Here is a 27368-nt window from a genome sequence, read left to right as displayed (position 1 = left end):
TTAGTGAGTAAAAAGAGAGAAAAATGACTGACAGCAAATATACTAATTACAGGGTGGCAGCGCTAAGCAGTGATGTATGTAAATAGAAGGTTATTAGCAGCTCAAATATGCTAGAAGCATATTCCAAACCATAAAAATGCTGTTCACTGTGTTTTGCCACAGAGAAAACTTCTTGCTGTAACAAATGGTGTAAATAAACCAGCATCAGCTCACAGTGTGACAAAACACAGCAAATGGCTTTCTTATGGGTTCAAATATGCTTGAGACATATTTGAACTGATATAACCTTGGACTTCCACTAATATCCACTGAAACAAGGTATCAACTAAGGTAGACACATGTCTAATATTATATATTATAAATAATGTTATACATTATAACATCATATATCAATATGTATTGCCTTTTGGGCAAGATCGAAATGTAGTGCATATGTGTGTGTGCAAGAGTTCCCTAGCTTGCATATTAAATATTCTGTCAGTTAAATCTGGTCTGTCAGCTAGTGTCTGTCCTGGATAAACTTTGTGATACTGGTCGAGCAATGAAAATTAAATTATGGAGATGTATTTGCATAGCAAGTGACTTGATCTGAGATCCTGTGCTGAAACAAAATCAATTGCAGCATGGAAGATGACTGTAAGCCATTTAAGAATGCACAAAAAACTGTTAGATTCACTTCTACATTTAAATTTTAATTTGTGCCAAAATATTTTCGTCACTCTGAAACCATGACCGATTCACTGACAAAACTTTGTGCTGCATCTAGATATTCTTAAATGGCTTCTATAATGCAATTGTTTTTGAAAATGTTGAAGTGAATCTAATGGTTTTTTGTTTTCCTTGAAGCTGCAATTGCTATATATATATATATATATATATATACACACACACACACACACACACACATATAATGTAAAGAAACCACAAAAAGAAAAAAAGACCCTAGTGAAAAACAGCAACCCAGGATTTCGTGGATGAGATACATAAATATATTACTAATGATCCGATAAAGCAGAGACCTAGAAGATGAAATACGACAAAGCAGTTATTAACAGAACTTTTTTATTTTTATGAATTTTCACAAATCTTTTTCAATTCTGTCTTCTGCAATATGGAGTTAATAAGATGATGCAAAAAGAAAAAAAATTTTTTTAAATCCCCAACCCCTCAATTTTTTTTCGGACAGTCCGAATCTACCATTTGTTTCTCTTTATAATTTCCAAATAATTTTTTAATATATTTTTGGAAAAAAGTCAATTGACAGTCTTCACACTTTTTCACATAATCCTGGACTTTATGTGAAATGCCAGTGTCTGCTGCATGTCCATCAACGATATTATTTTCTACTCTAGGCATAAGGCCTGAAATTTTGTGGGAGGGAACAGTTGATTAGATTGACTAATAGTACACAACTGGTACTTAATTCATCAACCTTGAAAGGATGAATGGCAGAGTCGATTTCGGCAGAATTTGAACTCAGAATGTAAAGACATGAAATACCGCTAAGCATTTTGCCCGGCATGCTAACGATTCTGCCAGCTCGCCATCTTCAAGAAACATCTTTTCTACTCAAGGTGCTAGTTTCAAAATGTTTTTTGCATAATCATATCAATTCCATTATGCAGAGGACAGAATCGAAAAAGTTATGAGAGGTTTTAGTAGGTCAATTGACAGTCTTGACACTTTCACACATAATCTTGGACATAATGTGAAATGCCAGTGACATGCTGCATGTCCATCAACAAGATTAGCAGACAGCCAGCCATACAGTGGTACGACATATAGTCTAAGTAGAAGAAAACCTTTTTAAGAGGAAAAATGAAGTTGGAAGAGTGGTGAAAAAGTTTTAGGTACTTGTGGTCGCTGTAACCGATGGTGTGCCAGTTCTTCTATGTGTGTATAAAGATATAATTAAAACAATATGTATACACCCACATAAATACACACACACATATACAACAAAGCCTAATGGTGTGAGTTTTCTAAAACTCCTTTAGGCACAAATGGTTTTCACAATATGCAAACCCAATTGTATGAATGGATCATAAGATTGAACTGCAAAGTAAAAATTTGAAATGGCGTTGACAATAATTTTTGTTTCCATGGATGCGCATAAACATGTACTCCAGCCTGGAAAACGCTATAACTGGTTAATGTGTATGACTGGGCATGCATAACAGGACATACAGAGAAACTCCTTTTCTTTTAAATATATTACTAATGATCCAATACGACAGGCTTCTTTCAGTTTCTGTCTACCAAATCTGCTCACAAGGCTTTGGTTGGCCAAAGGCTATGGTAGAAGACACTTACCCAAGGTGCCATGCAGTGGGACTGTACCTGAAAAGTATGTGGTTGGCAAGCAAGCTTCTTACCACACAGTCACTCCAATCATTCACATAACCTATTTACATAATGTGAATGATAATATTTTGAAAACAAAAATGTTTAATATTTAATTTCATATGTAGGAGTAGCTGTGTGGTAAGAAACTCGCTTCCCAACCACATGGTTTTGGGTTCAGTCTCACTGCATGGCACCTTGGGCAAGTGTCTTCTACTATAGCCTCAGGCCGACCAAGTCTTTTTGAGTGCATTTGGTAGATGGAAACTGAAAAAAGCCCGTCGTATATGTGTGAAATTTATACCCCTTTATTTGTTTCAGTCATTTGACTGTGGCCATGCTGGAGCACCGCCTTTAGTTGAGCAAATCGACCCCAGAACTTATTCTTTGTAAGCCTAGTACTTATTCTATTGGTCTGTTTTGCTGAACCGCTAAGTTACGGAGATGTAAACACCAGTATCGTTTGTCAAGTGATCTTAGGGGGACAAACACAGACACACACATATATATAAGACGGGCTTCTTTCAGTTTCCATCTACCAAATCCACTCACAAGGCTTTGGTAGGCCCGAGGCTATAGTAAAAGACTCTTGCCCAAGGTGCCATGCAGTGGGACTGAATCCGGAACCATGTGGTTCGTAAGCTAGCTACTTACCACACAGCCACTCCTACGCCTATAAAAAACAAAAGATGAAGACAGATGTATGAACAACAAGTAAGTGTATTAGTTTCACGCTTAGGAAAATGAAGAAGTCTTTTACGTTTCAAGCCTATGCTCTTCATCAGAAAGGAATAAAAGAAAATAAACAAAGAGAGAACTTGTAGAGTTTAGCAGTCCAACATGGTGAATATATGTATGTATTTGTGTGTCTGTGTCCCCACCACCATCGCTTGTCAACAGATGTTGGTGTGTTTACGTCCCTGTAAGTTAGCGGTTCGGCCCAAAAGACTGATAAAATAAGTACTAGGCTTACAAAGAATATATCTTGGGGTTGATTTGTTCGACCAAAGGCAATGCTCCAGCATGGCTGCAGTCAAAAGTATAACAGAATAATTGTGCATGCATGCATGGGAGAGAGAGAGAGAGAGAAACTGATAAACTAAATACAATTTTGTAATTGAAATACCAGTGACTTTAAAATTATGTCCCTTGCGTCTGTGACTGCCACTACCACCCACTCCCACTTCATCTTGCTGTTTCACTTTCTTTTCCTCACCTTCGTGGGCAGCCACATATCGTGTTTCTTGTGCTCTAACTTCTTGTTGAACATCATTCATAGAAAATAGTAGCGACCACCATAAAGAAATACAAAGGTTAGTTAACTTTTCAAATATGTTTTGGTCTTAAATAACCTCATTCTTTTTGTTAGTTTTTATTTTATGCTTGTTAGATCTCTATCAAATCCTGAAACTTTCTTTAACTTAGAATAAACTATCTTAATACTGTGCTGCCAACCAGGAAGTACCTGCACTACATAAAACCACTTATAACTTTGTGTTTGTTTGGAATTTTCAGAAAATGTTTGTGAATCTGTGTTCTATACACATGAATTCATATGTGTTCTATACACAGGAATTCATATGATTATGAAAACTAAAATATTTGGTGTGCGTTTAAGGCAATATAACTTTATTTTAGCACAGCTCACAAATACCTCATGCCTTCCTTGCACTGATATTTATTGATATTTTTCAACGTTTTTCTCCCCATAAACTCATTTAATGGAATGATGATGCACTCAAGGGCGGTCAATTGCTGGGATTTATTAATAAGGAAAAATTTGAAAATTAGGGGTAGAGTTTAAAGAATTAAGAAAAGAAATGTTTTTTTCATAATCATATGTGGAGGCATGGCTGTGTGGTGAGAAGCCTACTTCCCAATCACATGGTTCTGGGTTCAGTCCCATTTCATGGCATCTCAGCCAAGTGTTTTCTACTATATTCGCAGGCCAACCAAAAACTCGAGAGTGAATTTGGTAGATGAAAACTGAAAGAAGCCCACATATATATGGCTATTTATATATGTATATAGCCATAAGTGTGTGTCTTTGTGTCTATGTTTGTCCACACATCATCACTTGACAACGGGTGTTGGTGTGATTATGTCCCTGTAACTTTGCAGTCCAGCAAAAGTGACTGATAGAATAAATGCCAGGTTTAAAAATAAGCCCTGGAATTGATTTGTTTGATTAAAACCCCTTCAAGGTGATGCTCTAGTATGGGCTCACAACTTTTTTAGTACAATTTTTTGTTGCATGGGATCAAAACTATGAAATTCTTCACACATTCTCCTATCATTGAATCTAAGATAAAATAATATATTTTGTTTTTAAAATATAAATGTTATTTAGATCTAAATTTGACTGGTGGCGTTAGTTACTCTCCTATAACGTTGCTACAAATTTTGATGTAAACCTTTTTCTACTGGATCAAATCTCAAATTTTTTTTATGCCAAAATGTAGCTAGAGACCAGCCCTCTTCCAAAATGTTATCAGTTTTCAATTTGATTAAGAACTGAATTAACGACAAGTTCTGAAATATACTGCGTATGAGTAAATTGAATGATATATATATATATATATATATATATGAAAGAAGGTTTGAAAATGCACTTATTTTTTAAAAATATTTATTTACTTAACCGGTTTCACTTTTTTAGAAAAAGATTATCAAAAGTCTTTTGAGAATAATAAAAAATGTTAAAAAACAGTCTGAGTATTAAAATGCATATATACATTCTTTGATGATAAAATATATTTAAAGTATAAAGCTTTGTATGAACTTTGTAGTGTTACATACTGATTGTCACACATTCTCTGATATATACTGCGTATGAGTATATATGTATGTATGTATGTATATGTCAGAAAAAATATATTCAAGTAGAACAATTCAATCTTTTTGAGGAGTCCAAAAGGAGAGAAAAATAATATGAAAATGAAGAAAGTTTGCCAATGTGAGGACTAAAAGTATTTTGGATTACAAGACAGTGATTGAAACCTTTGGCATTATGCTGTGCTTGAGAAGAAGACCCATCAAGCTAAGTGAAACTATAGTCTCAATATATACGACAGGCTTCTTTAAGTTTCCATCTATCAAATCCACTCAGTTTGGTTTGCCTCAGGATTTATTAGAAGACACTTGGTCCATGATGTCACTTTGCGAAGCAAACTTCTTAACACACAGCAATGCCTATGTATGTATTATATTCTCAAAAATGTATGATCTTGATGCTATGTTAGAAATTTTATATTCATTTCAGCAAATATTAGTATTGGAACGAATGTTGTAGTCATGGGTGACTCTAGCATTGCAGAAAAGCCAAAATGTGAGAGTGATAACGATCAATTCAGCTGCTATCTCAGTAAGTAAAAGTAGTTTCTATTTGTTTACTCTTTTTACTCTTTTACTTGTTTCAGTCATTTGACTGCAGCCATGCTGGAGCACCGCCTTTAGTCGAACAAATTGACCCCAGGACTTATTTTTTGTAAGCCTAGTACTTATTCTATTGGTCTCTTTTGCCGAACTGCAAAGTTATGGGGACGTAAACACACCAGCATCGGTTGTCAAGCGATGTTGGGGGGACAAACACAGACACACAAACACACACACATATATATATATATATATACATATATACGACGGGCTTCTTTCAGTTTCCGTCTACCAAATCCACTCACAAGGCTTTGGTCGGCCCGAGGCTATAGGAGAAAACACTTGCCCAAGGTGCCATGCATGTGGTTGGTAAGCAAGCTACTTACCACACAGCCACTCCAACCTTTTACTTGTATCAGTCATTAGAAGGAGGCCATGCATATATATATGTATGCACATATATATATATGTGTCTGTACATATATATATGTATGCACATATGTATATGTGTCTGTCTGTCTGTCTGTCTGTCTGTCTGTCTATCTATCTATCTATCTATCTATAAATATATACATTGGGTTATCCCTGTAAACAATGCATTTTTTTATACTTCTTTTATTTTCCAAAATTAAGATAAACAAAGTTCTTTTCTAATCTAAAATATACTCTCCTTCGTTTTCTACAATGCTCTTCTGTCTATCTGGTAGACTTGCAAGGCCCCTCTTCCAAAATTCTCTTGTCCGTGACGAAAAATACTCCTCCAGTACTGTTCTGACCTCGTCTACAGAATTCATATTTTTTCCATCCAAATGATTTTGAAGACTGCGGAATAAATGATAATCCGATGGGACAATGTCCAGCGAATATGGTGGGTGGGGCAAAAAAGGTTCATTCATGAGATGTGACAGCAAAGAAGAGCACACATTCACTTGCAGCACGTGATTAGACTCGGAAAGTTTGTGAGCAACCTATTGACCCAATTTGCTTACTTTTCCGATGGCACACAGGTGTCAATGAATGGGTGAATGACCAAATCCAAGCTTTTCTGCTAGTTCCTCAACACTTACAATGGGATTTTGTTCCACTAGGGTTTGCAGGATGTCCTAATTGAGCGCTACAAATCTTCCAGGATGAGGCTCGTCTTCTAGTCTAATTTCCGTCTTGGAATTTCCGGAACCACTGTTGACACTGGCTTACAGTTATTGTCGAATCCCAATATACTACATTAATATTCCTCACACTTTCTGTTGCGTTGTTGCCTTTATTGAAATCATAAAGCAAAATAGCTTTGAAAAAATAACTGTTAAAATCAAACAGCACTCTTTAAAATTTGCAGTAAGAACAATCACAAGGTGAACTTACTACCTGCTTTTATAGTAAGTGAATACAGGTAGTTTATCCTGTTCCCCTGTGACTTTTAGTTCATGCAATTGATAAAAACTGCATTATTTATGAGATGACCCTTATAAATGAGTAACAGTAGAGAACTACAGGTGTCACTTCATGATGACCATTTCAAACAACTCGTTTAGTTAATTAACAAAAACATTACATCATTGTAAAGAAACCGTTTTCATCAGATAAATTCATGAACTTCAAAATATAGCACATTCAATATGATTTGACATAGTTTACAATCTATACAACAAAAATATTTCTAGAAATAGCAGCAGAAACAATATAAATGTTTTTGCTCTGTGGATTGTAAACTATGTTAAATCATTTTGAATGTCCTTTATTTTGAAGTTCATGAATTCGTCTGAGGAAAACTGTTTTTTTTCACAATGATGTAATGTCTTCATTAATCAATTAAAGGGTTCATTAGAAACAGTCATAATTGATTGACACCTGTACCTCTGCAGTTACTCGTTTACATTTTATTCACCTGTCTCGAAATCTGCTCTTCATAAATATTATGGACCATATATTTAATATAATGTACATGTCAAGAGTGGATTTCTTCATTCAGCTTGGTTTAATAGTCTACATACACTGCAAGAATATCATTTGGCTGGTATTTATGTAGCAAGTTTGATGTTTACATAATATTGTTGTGTGTGTGTGTGTGTGTGTAAGTTGCCAACTAAGGATTACAAGGATTTAAAAGATTTGGGGATGACAAAACACCCCATGTGACTAACACAGGGTTAAGATAGAGTGTGAAATTTGATGGCGATTTAATTGTTATTTCTAAACAAAAAAGTAAATATGAAACATTTCAATATAAAATCTTAAGAATCATGGAAATATTTTTGCAGAGTCTAATACAGTACTGACTGAGAAACACCTCACCAAAATAGCCAAATACTTAGCGAAAAAATGGAAGTCTGTTGGTAAGTATAAAATATCCATTACTTCAGATGTTTTGCTTCTATCATATCTTTGTTTTATCTTTGACTTGTTTCAGTCATTAGACTGTGGCCATGCTGGTGCACCACCTTGAAGAATTTTTAGTCAGATGAATTCAGTACTTTTTTTTTTTTTTTTTTGAAGCCAGGTGTTTATTCTATCAGTCACTTTTGCTGAACTGCTAAGTTACAGAGATGCGAACACACCAACCCTGGTTGTCAAGCAGTGGTGGAAACAAACACACACATACACACGTGCACATAGGTTTGAAATAAGGTGGAAAAAGTAGTACTTGAATACCAAAGGTAGAAAAAAATGTTCTTTTATTGAAGCTGGAAAAACCTTCACAAGCTGTTACTCAGATTTTTATGTAACCTATCATCAGACAGTTGTGATACTGAATTATCAAATATTTCTGATGAAACTCTGAGTAAGAGTTTGTGGAGGATTTTTTCCAGCTTCAAAAAATTAGTTCATCATTTCTTTGGTGACATCCCTCCAGGATCAGGTCATGAATTTTCATGATGCTTTCATTCGTTTGGGAGGTCGACGGTCGCCTTGCATGAGGTTGGTCTTCAAATGACTAGTGACCCTTCCTACAGCATGGAAACCACTCATAAACTTGTGCTTCGCTTATGGCAGCATCCTTGTAAGCTGCTTGAAGTTTGACAACTGTTTCAGCGACCATTTTTCCCTAGTATAAATTTTTTCATTATGTATCCCTCGAAATCGATACATTATTTACTATTATTATTGTTGTTGTCAATGATATAATATTTTTATTTTCAGGTCGAAATTTAGGGATTGAAAATGCTGACATAGATATAATACAAAGTGACAACGTACTTAATACTGAAGAACAGAGTTTTCAAATGTTGAACAAATGGTTGAAGATGTCCAAGCCAGAGAAAGGTACAACTGGCAATTTAGCTAAAGCTCTCATTGATGCTGATTGTCATGGTGCGATTCCATATTTACCATTAGATGAAGAGTGATTAGCAGAAAAAAATTTCTCCACCGTGGTATGTTTTGAATAAGAAGACCATTATTATATCATTTAATTTCTAAATATCTGCTTATATCTGTATTAATATTTGATTATACCAGTACTGATATGACATATATTGAAGTACCAAAATATTTTAAGTGTTTAGGGTCTTAATCCTGCCTACATATATATGTTATTCGAAATATGAACAATAATAAACCATAAAATAAATTTTTATTTTTCAAAATGAAAAAAAAACTAACAGTAAGATGGAAATTGTTCATTTTTGTATTCTTCTAGTTTCTTTATTTTGGAAAAGTTTTCTCCTCCTTTTTTAATTGCAAAGTCTTTGATCAGATCCCTAAAATTAGTTTTACGTAACACATCTACGTTTATAATTAGTATAGATAAAGTATCCTGAATATTATCTTACCAAGTTTAAAGTGATTTCTTTTGTGCCGTAAACCATTTACCATTTCTCTGATTCCCTGCTTCTCTTGATGCACTAAGCATGTATTTATTTTGTATAATGATTAATCCAATGTTGTATGTAGGTATTCAGGATGTGCATCAGTTGTTAGCTGAACACTTTTAATTTTCAAATGTACCTTGCCTGCTTAACCCTTTTAATACCAACCTGCCTGAAACTACCCCTGGCTCTATGATAACAACCCATGTTTTCATATTACTAACTACTAAGTCAAAAGAAATTCAATTTATTGCATCTTTAGCGACTTCAGATATTGCTTAATCGACAATGTATTATTTGAAAAGTGAATAAAACAAATTCTCATACTGAGGAGGGATGGGGGCTGAGATTCTAACTAGGGGTGCTGAGCACCCCATAGCCCGCCCACCCCCTGTGGCTACGTGTCTGTGAGAGGACAGACTACTTCTACCCGAAATTCATTCAACTAGCAGAGCCTGAATACTTTTACTAATTACAGGGTGGCAGCAATAAGCAGTGACGTGTACAAATAGAAAGTTATTAACAGCTCAAATATGCTAGGAGCATATTCAAAACCGTAAAAATGTCATTAAGTGTGTTTTTGCCACTGAGAAAATTTCTTGCGATGGTGTTAATACACCAACATCAGCTCCCAGCGTCACAAAACACAGTGAACTGCTTTCTTACTGGTTCAAATATGCCTCGAGCATATTTGAACTGGTAATAACCTTGGACTTGCACTAATGTCCACTGAAACGGGGTATCAACTAAAAAAAGAACATTTGTCTTCGAGAAAACGCCAGAACGCACAAGGGGGAGGTAAAAGAACAAAGTGAAATGAGAAAAAAGAGAGTTGTGTCCCTTTGACCTCTTCCACATCTGGTGCACGTTTTTCTTTAAGGATATTTTTCATATAAAGGACAAAAAACAAGTTACAGGGAGTAGCATCGGGTGAATGGGGGTGGTGAAGGTAAGTGGACTCATGCCATTTTTGGTCAAAAACTGTCTTACACTCCAGACGGTGCGCGCAGGCGCATTGTCGTGATAAAACCACCACTCTCCACTTCGCCACAGGTCATGCATTTTCGTCTTTGCCGCGTCTTGCAAATGCTTCAGAACTGCCAAGTGAAATGTCTGGTTAACAGTTTGGCCTGGAGGAATAAATTCTGTGTGGGTAATTCCTTTTGTGAAGGCGCATAGCTCAGTGGTTAGAGCGTCGAACTTACGATCGTGGGTTGTGAGTTTGAATCCCGAACCGGGCTGCGTGTTGAGTTCTTGAGCAAGACACTTTATTTCACGTTGCTCCAGTTTCACTCCGCTGTAGAAATGAGTTGCAATGTCACTGGTGCCAAGCTGTATAGACCCTCCTACCTCTCTTTCAGTAACCAAATCATCGTCTCTGCCTCAGGAGTCAAACAAGGCGATCCACTCGGGCCTGCTCTGTTCGCATTGGGCATTGATGGCATCACTAAGATGGGGCTCAAGCTAGACCTTAATATCTGGTATCTTGACGATGCTTCTTTGGAGGGGGAGGGACATCTAGACAGGGTTCTTGCCATTGCAAACAAAATGGTTAAGGAGCTTGGTCGTAGGGTCCCCAAGTAAATAGCGCTAAATGTGAGCTCTGGATCCTCAACCACCTGGCTTCTCAACATCAACAATCTATAGACCTATTTGTAGAGCCTTTCCCTTCCATTGCAGTTCCTCCCTCATCGGTGTGGTGCTCCTTAGGAGCCCCAATTACTGACCTTGATTCTATATTTGCTTAAAGTCAGCTCCTCTGAGTAATTCCCATCTTGCCTCCATTGCTTCAACAACCTAATTTTTGAGAGGTTTGAATACTTGGTCAATGTCAGGTTCTCTCCAGCGTGCTATGATCAGGCTGCATTGTACAAGCAATTTGGGGGTCTTGGTCTTTGTAAGTTTACATCCCTCTCTCTCCCCTCCTTCTGTTCCTCTATTCACGCCTGCTCCATCCTGGTGAGCAACATCTTCTCCTCTCCAACATGGACCAGTTCCAACAGGGAGTTCGATGAAGTTCTCCAACACAGTAGTGAATTGGGCTTGTCTGCTCCTGAGAAGGCGGAGGACTGTCGGAGTCAGAGAGCTTGGGACAATATAATTTCAAATGCCACCTTCAACTCATTCTTCATCCAGTTGGACCAGTTTCCAAGGTGCTGCTTACTATCTGCTTGCACCAAATACTCAGGTGACTGGTTTGATGCCATTCCTGTGGCTAACATCAGTGGCCCACTCAGCTTGGACGAACTTTGTGTTTCTATTGCCCTCAGAGTGGGAGCTGATGTCTGCATGAGTTTCAGTTATTGTTGTGTCAAGCTCCTTGACTTCACAGGCCTCCATGGTTTTTCTACCCGCCTGAATGCCGATCACTTCAAGCATCATACGGAATTAAACCTTACACTCGAGAGGAGTTTGGCCTGGGAAAACATCCCCTCCATCATGGAACCATCTGGGTTGTCCACATGTGATGGGAAAAGACCCGACAGCCTCACCCTGTACCCCTTGTTGAGAGGCAGATGCTTTGTCTGGGACATCACAGTTAGTGACTCCTTTGCTTCTTCTCACATCCTGGATGCTGTGGCCAGGGTGAGATCCACAGCTTCTGTGGCTGAGTGGAACAAAATCCTAAAGTACTACGATCTGTCAGCCAACTACATTTTCCATCTTGTGGCGCTTGAGATTTTTGGTGGGGTTGGACCACTGACTGCAAGATTCCTGTCTTTACTGGCAGATCTCCAAGCAGAGGTAACTGGTGAATCTTATAAGGGTGCTTGGTTGTTCCAGCGCATCAGCCTTCCCATCACCCGCAGCACCGCTACAAGTGTGGTGTGCCTCAATAGTCATTAGAGAAGTTTTCCCAGCACCCCAAAATGTTCAACCTAAGGTGGTGAATTGATTTTGTTTTTTGTTTTGTTGTTTTTCTTCTTCTCACTCTTATGTATATATTTAATAAAGGGTTTACTAACCATGTAATATATCTTTAAATAAGCATTACATTTGACAGAGTAATCTGAACGCTAAAGGGTCAATACTTTAGTATTTAAACCTGCCGTATCTGGTCCAGATATTCTATCAGTTTTATGTTTAAATCAGCCACATTTAGCTATTCGTACCCACCCTCCAATGTCATTCTAGAAATAAACGTCATTAAAATCTTGAAGGCGCACGCGCACACACAATCATACGCATGCGCGCACACACAATCACACGCATGCCCGCACACACACACACATCTCAGGCTTTGGTTAGCTGGAATCAGCACCGAAAACGAAATAAACTATGTTAAATGAAAACAGTTTCAGACTGTTTTGTCACAAATATTTTATTAAGCGTTCCTTATATTTAAAGTAAGGGACATCACTCTTGAGAGAACTAATTTAGTAAGGGAAATAACTCGAACTTCTGGACGAGCGAGCAGAAGATAGACGTCTGTCGAGATTAATTGCTAAGAAAATGCAATGAAGAGATTTAAGCAAGAGTCAGGCCATCACACTGGCATTGGTACAAATTCTTCTATACTAATAATTCCTGTATTTACTCACAGTTTGTAAATTTAGAGTTGATACAAAGCAAACATTCTATTGCTGAGATTGTTGGTTCTCAACTTCGGACGATATGACTATTGAGGCTCTATATATGATTTTGTTGTTTATGTGCAAGAAACTGGTTGTATTTATACAATACTCAAAATATTTTAACTTTTTCCTACAATTCCCAATAATAATTAGTTATAAAATATACCTGTGCCCAGCGTTGCCTTTCTGGCGCTTGTGCCCGTGGCATGTGTAAGGACTTTCGAGCGACATCGTTGCCAGTGCCCCTGGACTGGCCCTTGTGCGGGTGGCACATAAAATACACCATTTCGAGCGTGGTCGTTGCCAGTACCGCCTGACTGGCATTCGTGCCAGTGGCACGTAAAATCACCTACTACACTCTCGGAATGGTTGGCGTTAGGAAGGGCATCCAGCTGTAGAAACTCTGCCAAATTAGATTGGAGCCTGGTGTAGCCATCTGTTTTCACCAGTCCTCAGTCAAATCGTCCAACCCATGCTAGCATGGAAAGCGGACGTTAAACGACGACGATGATGATGATGATGATTAGTAGGATATTTTAAATGTTGAATGGCTATACGGGTCCACCCATGCAAATTAGGAATCAAAGTGGTCCACAGGTAAAAAGGGTTGAGAACCACTGGTCTAGATTAATGGCAGTATCATACAAATTATATTACCAAAAGAGAACCCTGAAAGGATGAAAGGCAAAGTCGATGGCAGTGGAATTACAGCTCAGATCATAAAGATGGACAAAAAGGCTGCTAAGCATTTTACCCTGTGCAATAATGATTCTATATACCATTCAGTATCCTGTACTGAGTCTGCCAAGGTCGACTTTGCCTTTCATCCTTTCGGGGTCGATAAATTAAGTGTCAGTTGCGTACTGAGGTCGATCTAATCGACTGCCACCCCCCCTCCCACAACATTTTGGACCGTGTGATTAGAATAGAAAAGAATATCCTTTATTGAGTAACAGACCCTGTTTTTGAAGGTGGTTAATTTGCATATAGTGTATCAAAAATAGTTTGGTTCTTTACTTTTTCTTTGTGGATTGGTAAAGATTAAACATACTCTGCTTGAGAAGTGTATTAATCTGTACTTGTATCTGTAAAATAAAATCATGTTCCTTACTTTTCTTTGCTTACTTGTCATCCTATAAACATTATACTCTATTCATGGTACAATATGGTATCTTTTAAGTAGATTCAGAAATACCAAACAGATTGCTTTTGAAGTGTATTACTTTTAATCTGTTAAATATATAAAGTATGACTGATAAATTTGTCATTGCTTGAAGTTCTTTTATCATGGATTTAAGACTATCAAACCTTAGATTAACTCTTACTCTCATGTAGTTCTCTGTGTTTTAACTCCTTGTTCATATAAGGATTGGCAAAAGAGACTTAAAACTACGTTTAGAATGTAATAACTTTAATGCAGCCTTCTGTGTGCATACGTGATCTTGCAATGTTACAGGTCATATCCTGTGCAACCCATTTGTGTACCTAGTGAGGAAGCATGTTTTCAAGCAGTTCATGAATGAGTGTCCACTGCGGATTGGAGTGGTCTATGATGTCAAGAGTTAAACAACAACAGGTTATATAATGAAATAGGCTGGACAGTTGAGCTAGTGAATGTTCCTGCCATCACACTGTACCCAACAAGACAAACCGCAGCATGTCAACTTGATTGGTGTAGTTATCAACCTGCCACAGCCAAGGTAAATCTGGAAAAATACTGTGGCTGACTACCTATCTGCCATAATAATCTGCCGGGTCATACAATAACAACAACAACAACAATAATGATGATGACAATGCTAAATAAAATCACTTTGTGTGTATAACAGAGTTTATAAAATCATTTATTTATTATCAGATTAAAATTAAAATTTAAATATTCATGCTGAATAACAATTCTTGTTTTCACAAACCTAATAATGATGACTTGTTATTTATATACATACTTGCACGTGTGTGTGTGTTTATATATATATATATATATATACATTTACAAATATATACATATACATACATATCTATATAAATATACATACATATATATATACATATACACACACATACATACATGTGTGTGTATATATATATATATAGTGTCAATTATAGTTTTCCTATTCGGTAAAACATTGCACATGGCTATCTGTATTAAATTATTATTATTATTACACACATGCATGCACACACACACATGAACACACACATACACAGACACACTCACGCACCCATATTTGTGATCAGCTAAGGGGGAAACTCAGTGAGTAAACTGTCATTTTATGATATTACAAACAAATATACACGTACACACACCCACACACATGTAGTCGACATAATAGCCATAATAAAAAATATTCAGTTTTAGATGAAATGTGTGATGTAACTGACGGAAGCAGAGTTGTAATCTTATACTAAAGGTAGTCATATTAAGCTGATATTAGTGCTAGGCTTACTGATTAGTTAATTAGCAAGTTAAAGGTGCGGAATTGTAATGATCTTTTGGACATTGACTGATGAGGAATTAGCTACAAATTTTGTGTTTGTAGTGTGTTTGTAAAATTTTCTTTTTGTTGTATTTTTATTAAATTTTTGAAATATATATATACATGTGTGTATTTGTGTGTGTGTGTGCGTGTGTACAAGGGGGTGCTGAGAAATTCCCGGTTTAGGGTGAAAGAAAATACAGGAGGTTCAGTTAATTATGATTTTATTCAACATAACCCCTTCTCAGATTCACACACTTGTTGCAGCGGTTCTTCAGTTTTTCTAGGTTCTGTATACATGCTGGTCTAAAGTGTCATCTATGATCACACAAGAACAATATTAAACCCTAATACCATCATTTTATGCAAGAAAATGCTCTTCAGTGTGTTATTTTTGTCAAAAGGTGTGTAAATCTTCTGGAGGCCTAAAGAGACACCCAAACATGCACAAAAATTGCAATGGAATAACAGATTCAGAACCAAGACACATTTGCAATATAAGTGGAAAGATTTTTAAGAAAGTCTCTGGGCTCAAAACCATTATCTTCTCACTTGAGGAGCTAATGCTGTATTTGTGCAGGAAGTGGTAAAACTTTCCTTCAGAGCAAACTGCCTTCGCACATACATACATACATACATACACCTCAAAAGTAAATTGACACCTCTCACTGCACTGCTTTGTCTGTGCAGATACTACTTAGTACTTCAAACTTGTTAGTGTGTTTATGCACAGGGCATGTTAGGATGTTGCACTAACAATTGTGAAATCGTGGTTTCAATTCCTGCACAGATCTGTGGCAGGCTGTAAAAGGGCACCCAGATCTGTGGCAGGCTGTAAAAGTGGGGAGTAAGTCACGCCTTTCATCTATAGACATGTATGGCACCTTGGGCTAGTGCCAGTGACCCTTTAACGTCTTGTACCAGGGATACAGTGAAGACGTTGGCAGCAGTATGTTGGATAACCAACAAAGTGGAAGAATCCTGGACCAATAGTTTGAAGGTTATTGCAGTCAAGAAGAAGATCTGTACCATCAGACAACAGCCGGGCATCAAATAGCAAGTGAGCTGCTATTGTAGGGAAGCAGCATCCTTCACCATGTTCGTTGCACTCTTGTACAAAGCTGAAATCTGGCATGGGGGTCCAGCAAGGCAGTCTAGTAGGTAGACTGTGCCAGCAGCTACCTTACTTACTTTCCAAATGCATCTTGTTCGTTCCTGAAGAGAACAGTCAAAATTGACCAGCGAAAGACACAATATATACACACATATATACATACATATACATATACATATACATATATATATATATATATATATATATATATATATACACATATATATATATATGTATATATATATATATATATATATATATATATATATATATATATATATATATAGATACATATATATATGCATATACATATATATATATATATATATATACACACATATATATACAGATATATATACATATATATACACACACACACACACACACACACACACACACACACACACACACACATATATATATGTATGTATTTTTAAAATTGTTAATTACATTCAATATAAAATACACCTTAAAATATACAGAATGACATGAATCTTTTGGAAGGAAATTTGCATGTTGTGTCATGCACTTTCACTGTTTACACCTTTTCAAACACATATTATGTGGTAATATATATATAGCACATATGCTAGAAAAGTTGTAAAAGGTGAAAGTGCTTACACAGTGCAGAAATTTCATGTCATTCTAGGGGTTTTTTTGAGGATCTTTTTTTTTTACATTAACAATTTTTAATTTAAGAAAATCATTTTTCAAATGTTGTAACTGTATTAAGAATTCTTTGCAAAACTTTTATAAATATAGCATGTATGTATGTATGTATGTATGTGTGTGTGTATATATATATATATATATATATATATATATATACACACACACAAAAGTATGTATGTATATATATATATATATATATATATATATATATATATATATATATATATATATATATATATATATACACATATATACACATGTATATAAATGTATATATATATCTATCTCTATTTATTAATTTTTTAATATATGTATTGAAACATATTCAAGATGGTTGGGAGTACACCTTTTGAGGAAATCTGTATGCCATGTTTTTCTCTTTCTCACTTCCTCTTTTTCTTTCTTGCCTCCTTTCCCCCTCTCTCTTCATACGTACATACATACATACATATATCCGTATGTATATGTATATATATATATATCTATATCTATATATATATATATTTGTCTCTCTCACAACTGTAAGTGAAAAGTTCATTGAGATTTTTTGTATTTGATTTATCAACAAATTTTATGTTTGATGAGCATAATATACTTGGAAACTTCTTCTGGCCAATATAAGCTAAGCTTCCCCATGTAGTCCAACAGAAAACACTTCAAGACACATAAAACAGACAGATGGAAGACATCAGATCGACATTAATCAAGGGTAATAGCCTAATGATTTCTCAAAGTTCATGTTATCATGTCGATTGTAGTTTGACTGTATGTGCTGTCTGTCAATTTCAATATTTTGAAACATAGAAGCAATTTCTGCCTCTTTACTGCCAATGTTTAGATGTGGGTTACTAGCAGCATACTGCTTATAATTATGACTGTATTCTTGCCTTCGCATTGCATCTTCATTTGCTTGTGAACGTCTGTCTTGTTCAACAGACATATCTGGTTTGTATTGCCTGTCCCCTACAGCTGGGTTGTAATTTGGGTTCAACTGGTTAGGGTAGTTGTTTGTCTGGTATTGCCTGTAGATGTCATGCTGTGACATTGTAGGTATTTGACTTTTGTAATAATCATTAGCTGTAGCCATTGACATAGGTCTTGGTTCACTAGCTGACAATGAAGTACGAAGATAATTTCTACTACCTTCATCAGACTTTGAATCAAAGGCGTAGACATTTGAATAACGGTTGTTAGCCGTTCGATTGTCATGACTGCTGTGTCTATATTGCACGTCTGCCTTATCCCAGTTGGTCCCATTGGAAGAAAGTTTGGCACTGTTATCATATTCCTGATGAGATGGTTTAGGTGAAATTGGTCTTTTAGGTAATTCAAATGCTGTTGGCAACACTTTTACTCCAGCTATTTTGTGGGGTGGTACTTTTGCGACGGGTTTGTTGCGTGCTGCTTCAAATGACTGACCAGTATCGTTTCTGTCAAACTGCTGCCGGCTTTCAAGGTTTGAGAGTGAATACATAGGCCCAGAATGGTTCAATGGCTGTGAAGTAAATGAATTTTGCTGATACTGTTGTGAGTGTGGCATTTTTGGAGAGTATGGCTCACTGGCATTTGTTTTCTGTGCCATTGGGTGTAATTCACCTGCCTGTCTCTGTTGTTCATCATAATTTGGATATTGCCCATAGCCTCGGATATTTTCGCTCATTGGACGACCATACTTTGAAGGAAACCTTTGGCGGTTTTCTTGATTATGAGGATAATTAGATTGGCCTTCTTGATTGGCAACAGGTCTTTCATAGTAAGAATGTCCTCTAGAGAGTTGCACATGTCTGTTTTGGTGGGGTGAACCAGGAAATGGTGGTTGCTGATTATAAGGCTGTGGTTGCCCGTATGGATGTTGGCTGCGGACATCAGGAAACCTGTCATTTCTATCTAAGGCCCAGTCATCATGCACTTGGTGTCGGAAGTATTCATCTCGCAGTTGGTAGCCTTCATTAGGATGAGATGGCGGGTATTGTCCAGATGCCATGGCATTACTACCAACAGCTTGATTTTCTGGCGATCTAGGAAGAGAGTGGTAGTTCATTTCATTTGTTCTGGGGTCTTTGGGGTAGGGATTTTGTGAAGCAGCACCAAAGTCACCAATGTATTCTTTTTGCATGGATTTTTGTTGCATGAAATTAAAACTCTCCACAATTTTAGTAGCATCTGTCGTTGACAAAGAAAGAAAAACATGGCAGTCCAAAGCTTTTAAACCTGCCTGGCGCCTTAATAAACAGACAACAATAGGCTGATGAGAGATTTTCAGCAGATAATTGTTTTTCTTTTCCAGAGTAGAAAAGAGTTTGTCTGGAGACCTAACAATACGTTTCTCATCAAGAGGCATAAATGCAAACTGGGTTTTCCGCGTGTTGTTCTTGTTTATTGTAAACTGAACTGCTTCCATGTAATTAATCATATTAAATTCATAATGAGTATTTTTTAAGTAGGTTCCACTACCAGATCCATTTGAAGTTAATATGTCTAATCCTTCGTAGGTGATTTGCATGTAGACTTCAGCTGGGGATTTGGTGACTTTCTTGTGGAAGTTGAAGTAATGCTCTTTTAGAGGTTTCTGTATTGATCCCAGTCCGGTGGTTCCTTTCGACAAAGTGGAACAGCCCAGGTAATGTAGGGTGTAGGTTAGATCCGACATTGTGCTCTGGAAAATAAAAATAAAACTGAATTAGTGACATCCATTTCTGAATATAACAAAGAAAAAAATAAACCAACATCAACAACAATGGCACTAGAGATGATTACAATGGTGATGACATTATACCCCTTTCTTATTTTTCTGACCAGGCTCCTGTGGCTTTTGTGGGTTTTTCCATGTGTGACCTTTTATTTTTCGAAGCGCCTCCCCCTATTGAGAGTTTTATTTGTTATATATCTTTCTCCGTTTTTCCTCTGTTTAAATGAACGTTTTTCTACTTTTCGGACAAAACCCTATGTAACCTTCGTCTTGTCTTTGTCCTTACATGTTTTTGATTTATATTAGCCCTTGTGGCCAATAAAACGAATTAATTATGATGATGATGATGATGATGATGATGATGATGATGATGATGATGATGATGATAGTGATCATGATGATGGTAGCGATGATGATAATAATGATGATGATGATGATGATGATGTTGATAACGATGATGGTGATCATGATGATGGTAGTGATGACGACAACGATGATGACAATAACTATGAGGGTGACGATACTGATGACGATAATGGTGCTGGGATACTCAGTTTGATAATCTTAAAAGTACATGTGTCATAAACTTTTATACTGCCTGCATGTGTGTGCATGTTTTATGCATGTGCATGTCTTGTGTGTGTGTGTGTGTGTGTGTGTGTGTGTGTGTGCTTGTGTGTGTATGAGTTCAAATTTTGCCAAGGTCAACTTTGCCTTTCATCATTCCAGGGTCAGTAAAATAAGTATCAGTTGAGTACTGGGGTCAATGTAATCAGCTAGCCCCCTTTCCCTGAACATGCTGCCTTGTGCTGAAATTTGAAATCAATATTTTCTAAATGTTAGGTGGCAAGCTGGTAGAACCATTGGTATGCCAGGCAAAAATGCTTTGTGAAATTTCATCTGTCATTATGTTCCGGGCTTCAATGCTGCTGGGGTCAGCTTTCCCTTTCATTCTTTTGTGTTTGGTAAAATAAGCACCAGTTGAGCACTGGGGTCAATGTAATTGGCTTACCCCTTCCCTCAATATTGCAGGCCTTGTGCCAAAATTTGAAATCAATATCTATTAACCCTCTAGTATTCAGATTACTCTCTCAAATGTGATGCTTATTTATTTACATATTTTGAATTGCTCATGCATCGTCTTGTGCCTTTAAGATTTCAATGATATGATTGTATATTTTTAGAATGACATTGTAGGGTAGGTATGCAATGCCAGATCTGGCCATCTTGACCAAAAAAAAAAGGTCGAATATCAGTCAAGGCAGATATACCTTGGCACTAGTCAGTGACCCGGAGCAACATGAAATAAAGTGTTTTGCTCAAGAACACAACACACAGCCTGGTCAGAGAATTGAACTCACTACCTCTAGCCACAGAGCCCGATGCTCTAACCGTTGAGCCATGCATCTTCACTATTTTTTATCTTTTTTACTTCTGTTACATGTTTCACTCATTAGACTGCGGCCATACTGGGGCACCACCTTGAATATTTTGTCGAATGAATCAACCCCAGTACTTATGTTTTAAGCCTGGTACTTATTCTATAGGTCTCTTTTGCTGACCTACTAAGTTATGGGGACATAAAAATACTATCACTGGTTATCAAGTGGTGATGGGCGGACAAACACAGATGCAAACACACACACACACACACACATACACATATATATATATGGGAAGCACCTGCACCTCATACACAGAACCTCTTGTGCCTTATACTATATATAACAATATAATATTGAGCTCTCATATTAGGCAAATTACCAGTTGGTTTTGTATCAGAAGTTGAGAATAGGCGCAGGAGTGGCTGTGTGGTAAGTAGCTTGCTTACCAACCACATGGTTCCGAGTTCAGTCACACTGCGTGACACCTTGGGCAAGTGTCTTCTCCTATAGCATTGGGCCAACCAAAGCCTTGTGAGTGGATTTTGGTAGACGGAAACTGAAAGAAGCCCATTGTATATATGTATATATATATGTTTGTGTGTCTGTGTTTGTCCCCTCAACATCGCTTGACAACTGATGCTGGTGTGTTTACATCCCCATAACTTAGCGGTTCGGCAAAAGAGACCGATAGAATAAGTACTAGGCCTCCAAAGAATAAGTCCTGGGGTCAATTTGGTTGACTAAAGGCGGTGTTCCAGCATGGCCACAGTCAAATAACTGAAACAAGTAAAAGAGTAAAAGAGTAACCAATTTCACCATCATCAGAAATGGGTGAAAGGAATAGTAGCATGTGGGCTCTTTGTTACTAGAGCAAATATGTGTGTGTGTGTGTGTGTGTGTGTGTGTGTGTGTGTAGGCATATAGATATCACATGAACAACCAGACTACCGGATGTATATATACATCGCTGGTTACAATATGCTTTGCATTGTTTTAGCTTTTAAATGATGCCACCCAGTTAGGTGAGTAGGCTAACACTGCAACATTGCTCTTGATCGGAAAGGCTGGTCCATCACAAGATTACCCATTCACAGATGGGTGGACTGTAGCAACATGAAATGAAGTGTTTTGCTCAAGAACACAGCACACAGCCGGTATGGAATTCAAAACCACAATCTCATGGTTGTGAGTGCAATACACCTAATTGCTAAGCCATGTGCCTTTACAGACAGACAGACTGACAGACATATCTCACAAAATGTAGACCAACATGTTCGCATGCCATTAGGGCCAAATTGGCTAATAATGAGGTCAAACGAAAGAGTATTAGAGAGAGGGAAAGAGAAAGAGAGAGAAGGGGGATAATGAATGAAAGAAAGACATACGGTAAGAAAAAAGAAATTGTGTGACTGAGACAAATTTCTTAGGTTAAAATAGAGGATAAAGTTTGCTTCTTTTTTGTTGTATTTTGCAAGAATGACTGCTTGTATAATGTATAAATGTTTCTTTGTTGTAACAGAAGACAGAAATTAATCCACTGAGGTTCCTATCTATAACCAGCAGTGTGTAAATATCAACAGGCTTCTTACCAACAACTATTGTCACCTTTGAGTGACAATTACAATCTAGGAAAGAACAAAAGCATTGTGAACATTCTAGGGAAATGTCAGTCACCCAGCCACAAAGGTGCCAAGCTAAGCCAGCCAGCCTAATGGTCAGGCCCTGTCATCTTTTACTTGCTTCAGTCATTAGCCTTTGGCCATGCTGGGGCACTGCCTTGAAGAAATTTTAATTGAATTAATTGACCTCAGTAGTTTTTTTAAAGCCTGGTACTTATTTTATTAATCTCTTTTGTTGATGAATGACCGAGGCCTTTGGCATTATGTTGTGTTTGAGAAGAAGACCCATCAAGTCAAGTATAATTGCAGCCATGGCAGATACTGGTGTCATGCAAATGGTACCCATGCTGGTGGCACATAAAAGCACCCATTACACTCTTGGAGTGGTTAGCATTAGGAAGGGCATCCAGCAGTAGAAACCCTACCAAATTAGTCTGGAGCCTGGTGCAGCCTTCAAGTTTGCCAGCCCTGGTCAAACTGTCCAATTCATGCCAGCATGGACAACAGCTGTTACATGATGATGACGACGACGACGATGATGATGATGTTGATGATGACAGACTTCTTTGGTAGAAGTACTTGCCCAAGGTGTCATGCAGTGGGACTGAACCTGGAACCATGTGGTTGGAAAGCAAGCTTCTTACCACACAACCATGCCTGTGCCCATATAGGATTTTTTCCCCTCTAAACCAAAGGATTTATTGCACTGGGTGTAATATTTTCTAAAATATTTACACCGGGTGTAAAATTTTGCTGAAATTAGCAATGTGGACATAAGCGTCATCATACATGCCCCAAAAGGACCTTACTATTCAGCAAGGGTTCAATCTAGGTTAATCAGACTGACCTAAAGTTTCCTTCAGTGCTGTAATGGAAATGTTTGATAGTGTAACATTATGCAACGTTATTGGTATTTCTATTCTAGATTTGCTTGATAAGAAATTTCCCTTGATAGTTTTGGTCTGTATAGGGATGATGTTTTGCCACTACTGAGAGGGATAATGCATATTTATATATACACACTTGAAGGTATTGGTAGCTATTGAGATGATTGTTATATCTGTACTGACACTGGTGGTTGTTATAGTAGTATTGATAGTTAGGGTTAGGGTAGTGGCAGTGGTGGTTACTGTGATTATGAGTCATCAAGGTAGCCTACTGCTTGGCTTTGGAATGCTGTCAAACAAGGTGTGAAAATAACAATCTATTTATGTGTGTTTATATGTAATTGTGTGCTTGTGTTTATTTGTTTGCTTCTATTTGTATGACATATATGTAGGCGTGTATGTGTGCACATGTGTTTACATGTATGTTTACATGTTTATTATTGATGTATGCTGGCATGGCTTAGTGGTTAAGAAGTTTATTTTGCGATCCTAAGGACACGGGTTTGATCCTACCACATAGATTCTTGTGTCAGTGAAGGATATACCTTTTACCACAATCTCAGATCAGTGCTACTCTAGCTTGCAGTCTCCATATCGTTCGTTCGTTCATCATCATCGTTTAACGTCCGCTTTCCATGCTAGCATGGGTTGGACGATTTGACTGAGGACTGGTGAAACCAGATGGCTACACCAGGCTCCAATCTGATTTGGCAGAGTTTCTACAGCTGGATGCCCTTCCTAACGCCAACCACTCAGAGAGTGTAGTGGGTGTTTTTACGTGTTGCCTGCACAAAGGCCAGTCAGGCGGTACTGGCAACAGCCACGCTCAAAATGGTGTATTTTATGCACCACCTGCACAAGAGCCAGTCCAGGGGCACTGGCAATGATTTCGCTCGAAAATCCTTACACATGTCACGGGCACAAGTGCCAGCTGAGAAATGACCTGATCTAGATTAGGTTTAGGATTAGCATTTAGGTTTGGGATTAGGGTTTAGATTTAGGATTAGGGTTTGAGGTTAAGGTTTGTGGTCAAGGTTTGGGATAGAATTAAGGTAGACTGCATGTTCAAGTTTAAATGAAATTGGTTTGAGGGTAACAGTGTGGAAGTGCACTGGATGGATGGTACTCACCTCACCTTGTTATATATTGTGTCATTTTGATTCAGCATGAGCGTCAGGGTGTAGGGTTAGAGTTAGATTTGCACACACACACTCACACACAAATGTATACATATTAGCATACTCACAGTTTTCATCTATCAAGTTCACTCACAAGAAATACACATATGTCAGTACTCATACATACATCCATTGATACATACATACATTGATATATATATCATCATCATCATCATATATATATATTTATATATATATATATATATATATATATATATATATATGCGAGTAAAAATAAATACAAAAAAGGTTGGGTTTTTTGTATGATTGTGTATAGAGGAATATATTATTTTGCTTAAAAGAGTTCCAACACTGTCTGTTTTTTATGTTTTATTTATATTCCTGCAGAACTAATGTGGGGTATAGAATATGGAATATACAATATATAATATGATATACAATATACAATATAAAATAAAATAACATAAAAATGGATGGCACCATGAAAGAAAGTATTGAATGTAGATGAAATATTGAGTGTTCAATATAAAGGATCAAATATATAAATATATAAATATAAATATATATATATAAAGGCGACTCGAGTTTCAGGGCTATTTCCCTTCGTCATGGCCGGTATGACAATATATATATATAATACTAATATATACTTTTGTTATTTACACCACCTGTCCTCGTCTGTTGTTATTTTTTGTATATTCTCCCTCCTATATATATATATATATATATATATATATATTCAAATAAAATTAGTGTACATTTCTACACAAAAGAGATGACCCCTAACAGGACACCTTACATGCTAGAACGAACAGTCAAAATCCAAACTACGGTTAAGAGCAATTTCGAAGAGGATGGAAAATAAAAACATTTTCAATAGTTACTATATATATAGAGAGAGAGAGTGAAATATATACATGTATGCATACACATACGGGACAGTCAATTAATGAAAGAGATCAGATAATATTCACTTTAAAATTTAACCCATTAGCATTGAAACCAGCCATATTTGGCCCAAATAGTTTACATGTTTCATGTTCAAATGGCCTAAATTCAGTCCCTCACACCAATCATACAATGTCATTCTTAAAACTTAAACAATCACATCATTGAAAGCTAGAAGCAGCGAGATAATGCATGATTAATTCAAACCGTTTTGAATAAACAAGCACTATGCTTAACAGAACAATCTGAATGCTAAAGGGTTAATCCATAAATAGGCTTAGGCATACCTGTGTGGTAAGAAGCTTGCTTCCCAACCACATGGTTTCGAGTTCAGTCCCACTTTGTAGCACCTTGGGCAAGTGTCTTCCACTATAATATTGGGTTGACCAAAGCCTTGTGGCTGGATTTGGTAGATGGACACTGAAAGAAACTCATTGTACATCTCTCTCTCTCTTTCCCTCTCTCTTTCTCTTTATGTGTGTGTGTGTGTCAGTGTCTGTTTTCGTCCCCCACCACCACTTCACAACTGGTGTTGGTGTATTTTCATCCCTGTAACTTAGAGGTTCAGCAAAAGAAATCAAAAGAATATGTACCAGGCTAATAAAAGATTAAAAATAAGTGTTGGGGTCAATTTATTTGACTAAAAATTCTTCAAGCCAGTGCCCCAGGATAGCCACAGTCTAATGACTGAAACAAGCAAAAGATAAAAGACTTGTCCCATCAGAGTAAATAAAAGCAAAATCCACAAGAATATTCAATAAGTGGATTTTATGGAAATATGGAAGCATCATATACTCTTTCACTCATAGAAAAAGAGACCTCCCAAGATAAAGAAAGGAAAGAAAAAACCCCAAAGCTAAGATACAAACCCTGAAGCAGTTCTCTCCCCTTAAGAAGACTATTCAGCCTCTCTGTCATCTCATGATAATCACTCTTTCTGTCTCTCTCTCTCTTTCTCCCTTACTCTGTAAGCAAATTTAAGCAGCAGCAGCCATCGTTTCCCAGTTAAGTAACCATTTGGATAGTAAACGCTATTCAAGTTTTTGTAAAATTCAATATTTAAGTATTTACTGGGGTTATTCGGCATAGTCCACATATAGAAACCAGCTCCTAGCAATTCCCTTCTTCATAGGGAAAATGTTAATAAACTAAAACCAATGTATATATGTGTGTGTGTGTGTGTGTGTATAAGCATACTTATATATATATATTATGTGTATATATAACTACATACAAGAGAAATCATACCAAAGCTGACATTGGAGTCCCATGCAGAGCTACTGGATCCACGTAGGTCACTGGATCCCGTCAAACTATCCAACCCATGCCAGCATGGAAA

At 37.0% G+C, this 27368-nt stretch overlaps 2 protein-coding genes across 3 annotated transcripts in view; one reads left to right on the top strand and one right to left on the bottom strand.

Annotated features, from left to right (window-relative positions):
• Positions 1–918: 918 nt before the first annotated feature.
• LOC106870353 (receptor-interacting serine/threonine-protein kinase 1) lies at positions 919–14214 on the top strand. The gene is made up of 4 exons (XM_014916387.3): positions 919–3656; positions 5606–5707; positions 7977–8051; positions 8857–14214. The coding sequence occupies exons 2-4, from the start codon at positions 5638–5640 to the stop codon at positions 9060–9062; spliced, it is 351 nt and encodes a 116-aa protein (XP_014771873.1). The 5' UTR covers positions 919–3656; positions 5606–5637; the 3' UTR covers positions 9063–14214.
• A 3717-nt stretch (positions 14215–17931) lies between these two features.
• Positions 17932–27368, bottom strand: part of LOC106870350 (uncharacterized) — a 39780-nt gene continuing 30343 nt past the window's right edge. For both annotated transcript variants that reach the window (XM_014916382.3, XM_014916384.3), the window contains exon 2: positions 17932–20018. In XM_014916382.3, the coding sequence (XP_014771868.2) occupies positions 18066–20012 (1947 nt within the window). In that variant the 5' untranslated portion in view covers positions 20013–20018 and the 3' untranslated portion in view covers positions 17932–18065. The remainder of the gene's footprint in view (positions 20019–27368) is intronic.

The sequence above is a fragment of the Octopus bimaculoides genome, chromosome 26 (genome assembly GCF_046866305.1).
Source record: "Octopus bimaculoides isolate indiv1 chromosome 26, ASM4686630v1, whole genome shotgun sequence".
NCBI lineage: Eukaryota > Metazoa > Mollusca > Cephalopoda > Octopoda > Octopodidae > Octopus > Octopus bimaculoides.
This window is presented reverse-complemented; position numbering and strand designations above follow the sequence as displayed.

Bases quoted from the DNA above. Each gene is read 5' to 3' on its own strand.
- LOC106870353 (XM_014916387.3), top strand. From the start codon at position 5,638: ATGGGTGACTCTAGCATTGCAGAAAAGCCAAAATGTGAGAGTGATAAC. The intron at 5,708-7,976 runs GTAAGTAAAAGT...ATATTTTTGCAG, and splicing joins TCAATTCAGCTGCTATCTCA to AGTCTAATACAGTACTGACT. The intron at 8,052-8,856 runs GTAAGTATAAAA...TTTTATTTTCAG, and splicing joins GAAAAAATGGAAGTCTGTTG to GTCGAAATTTAGGGATTGAA.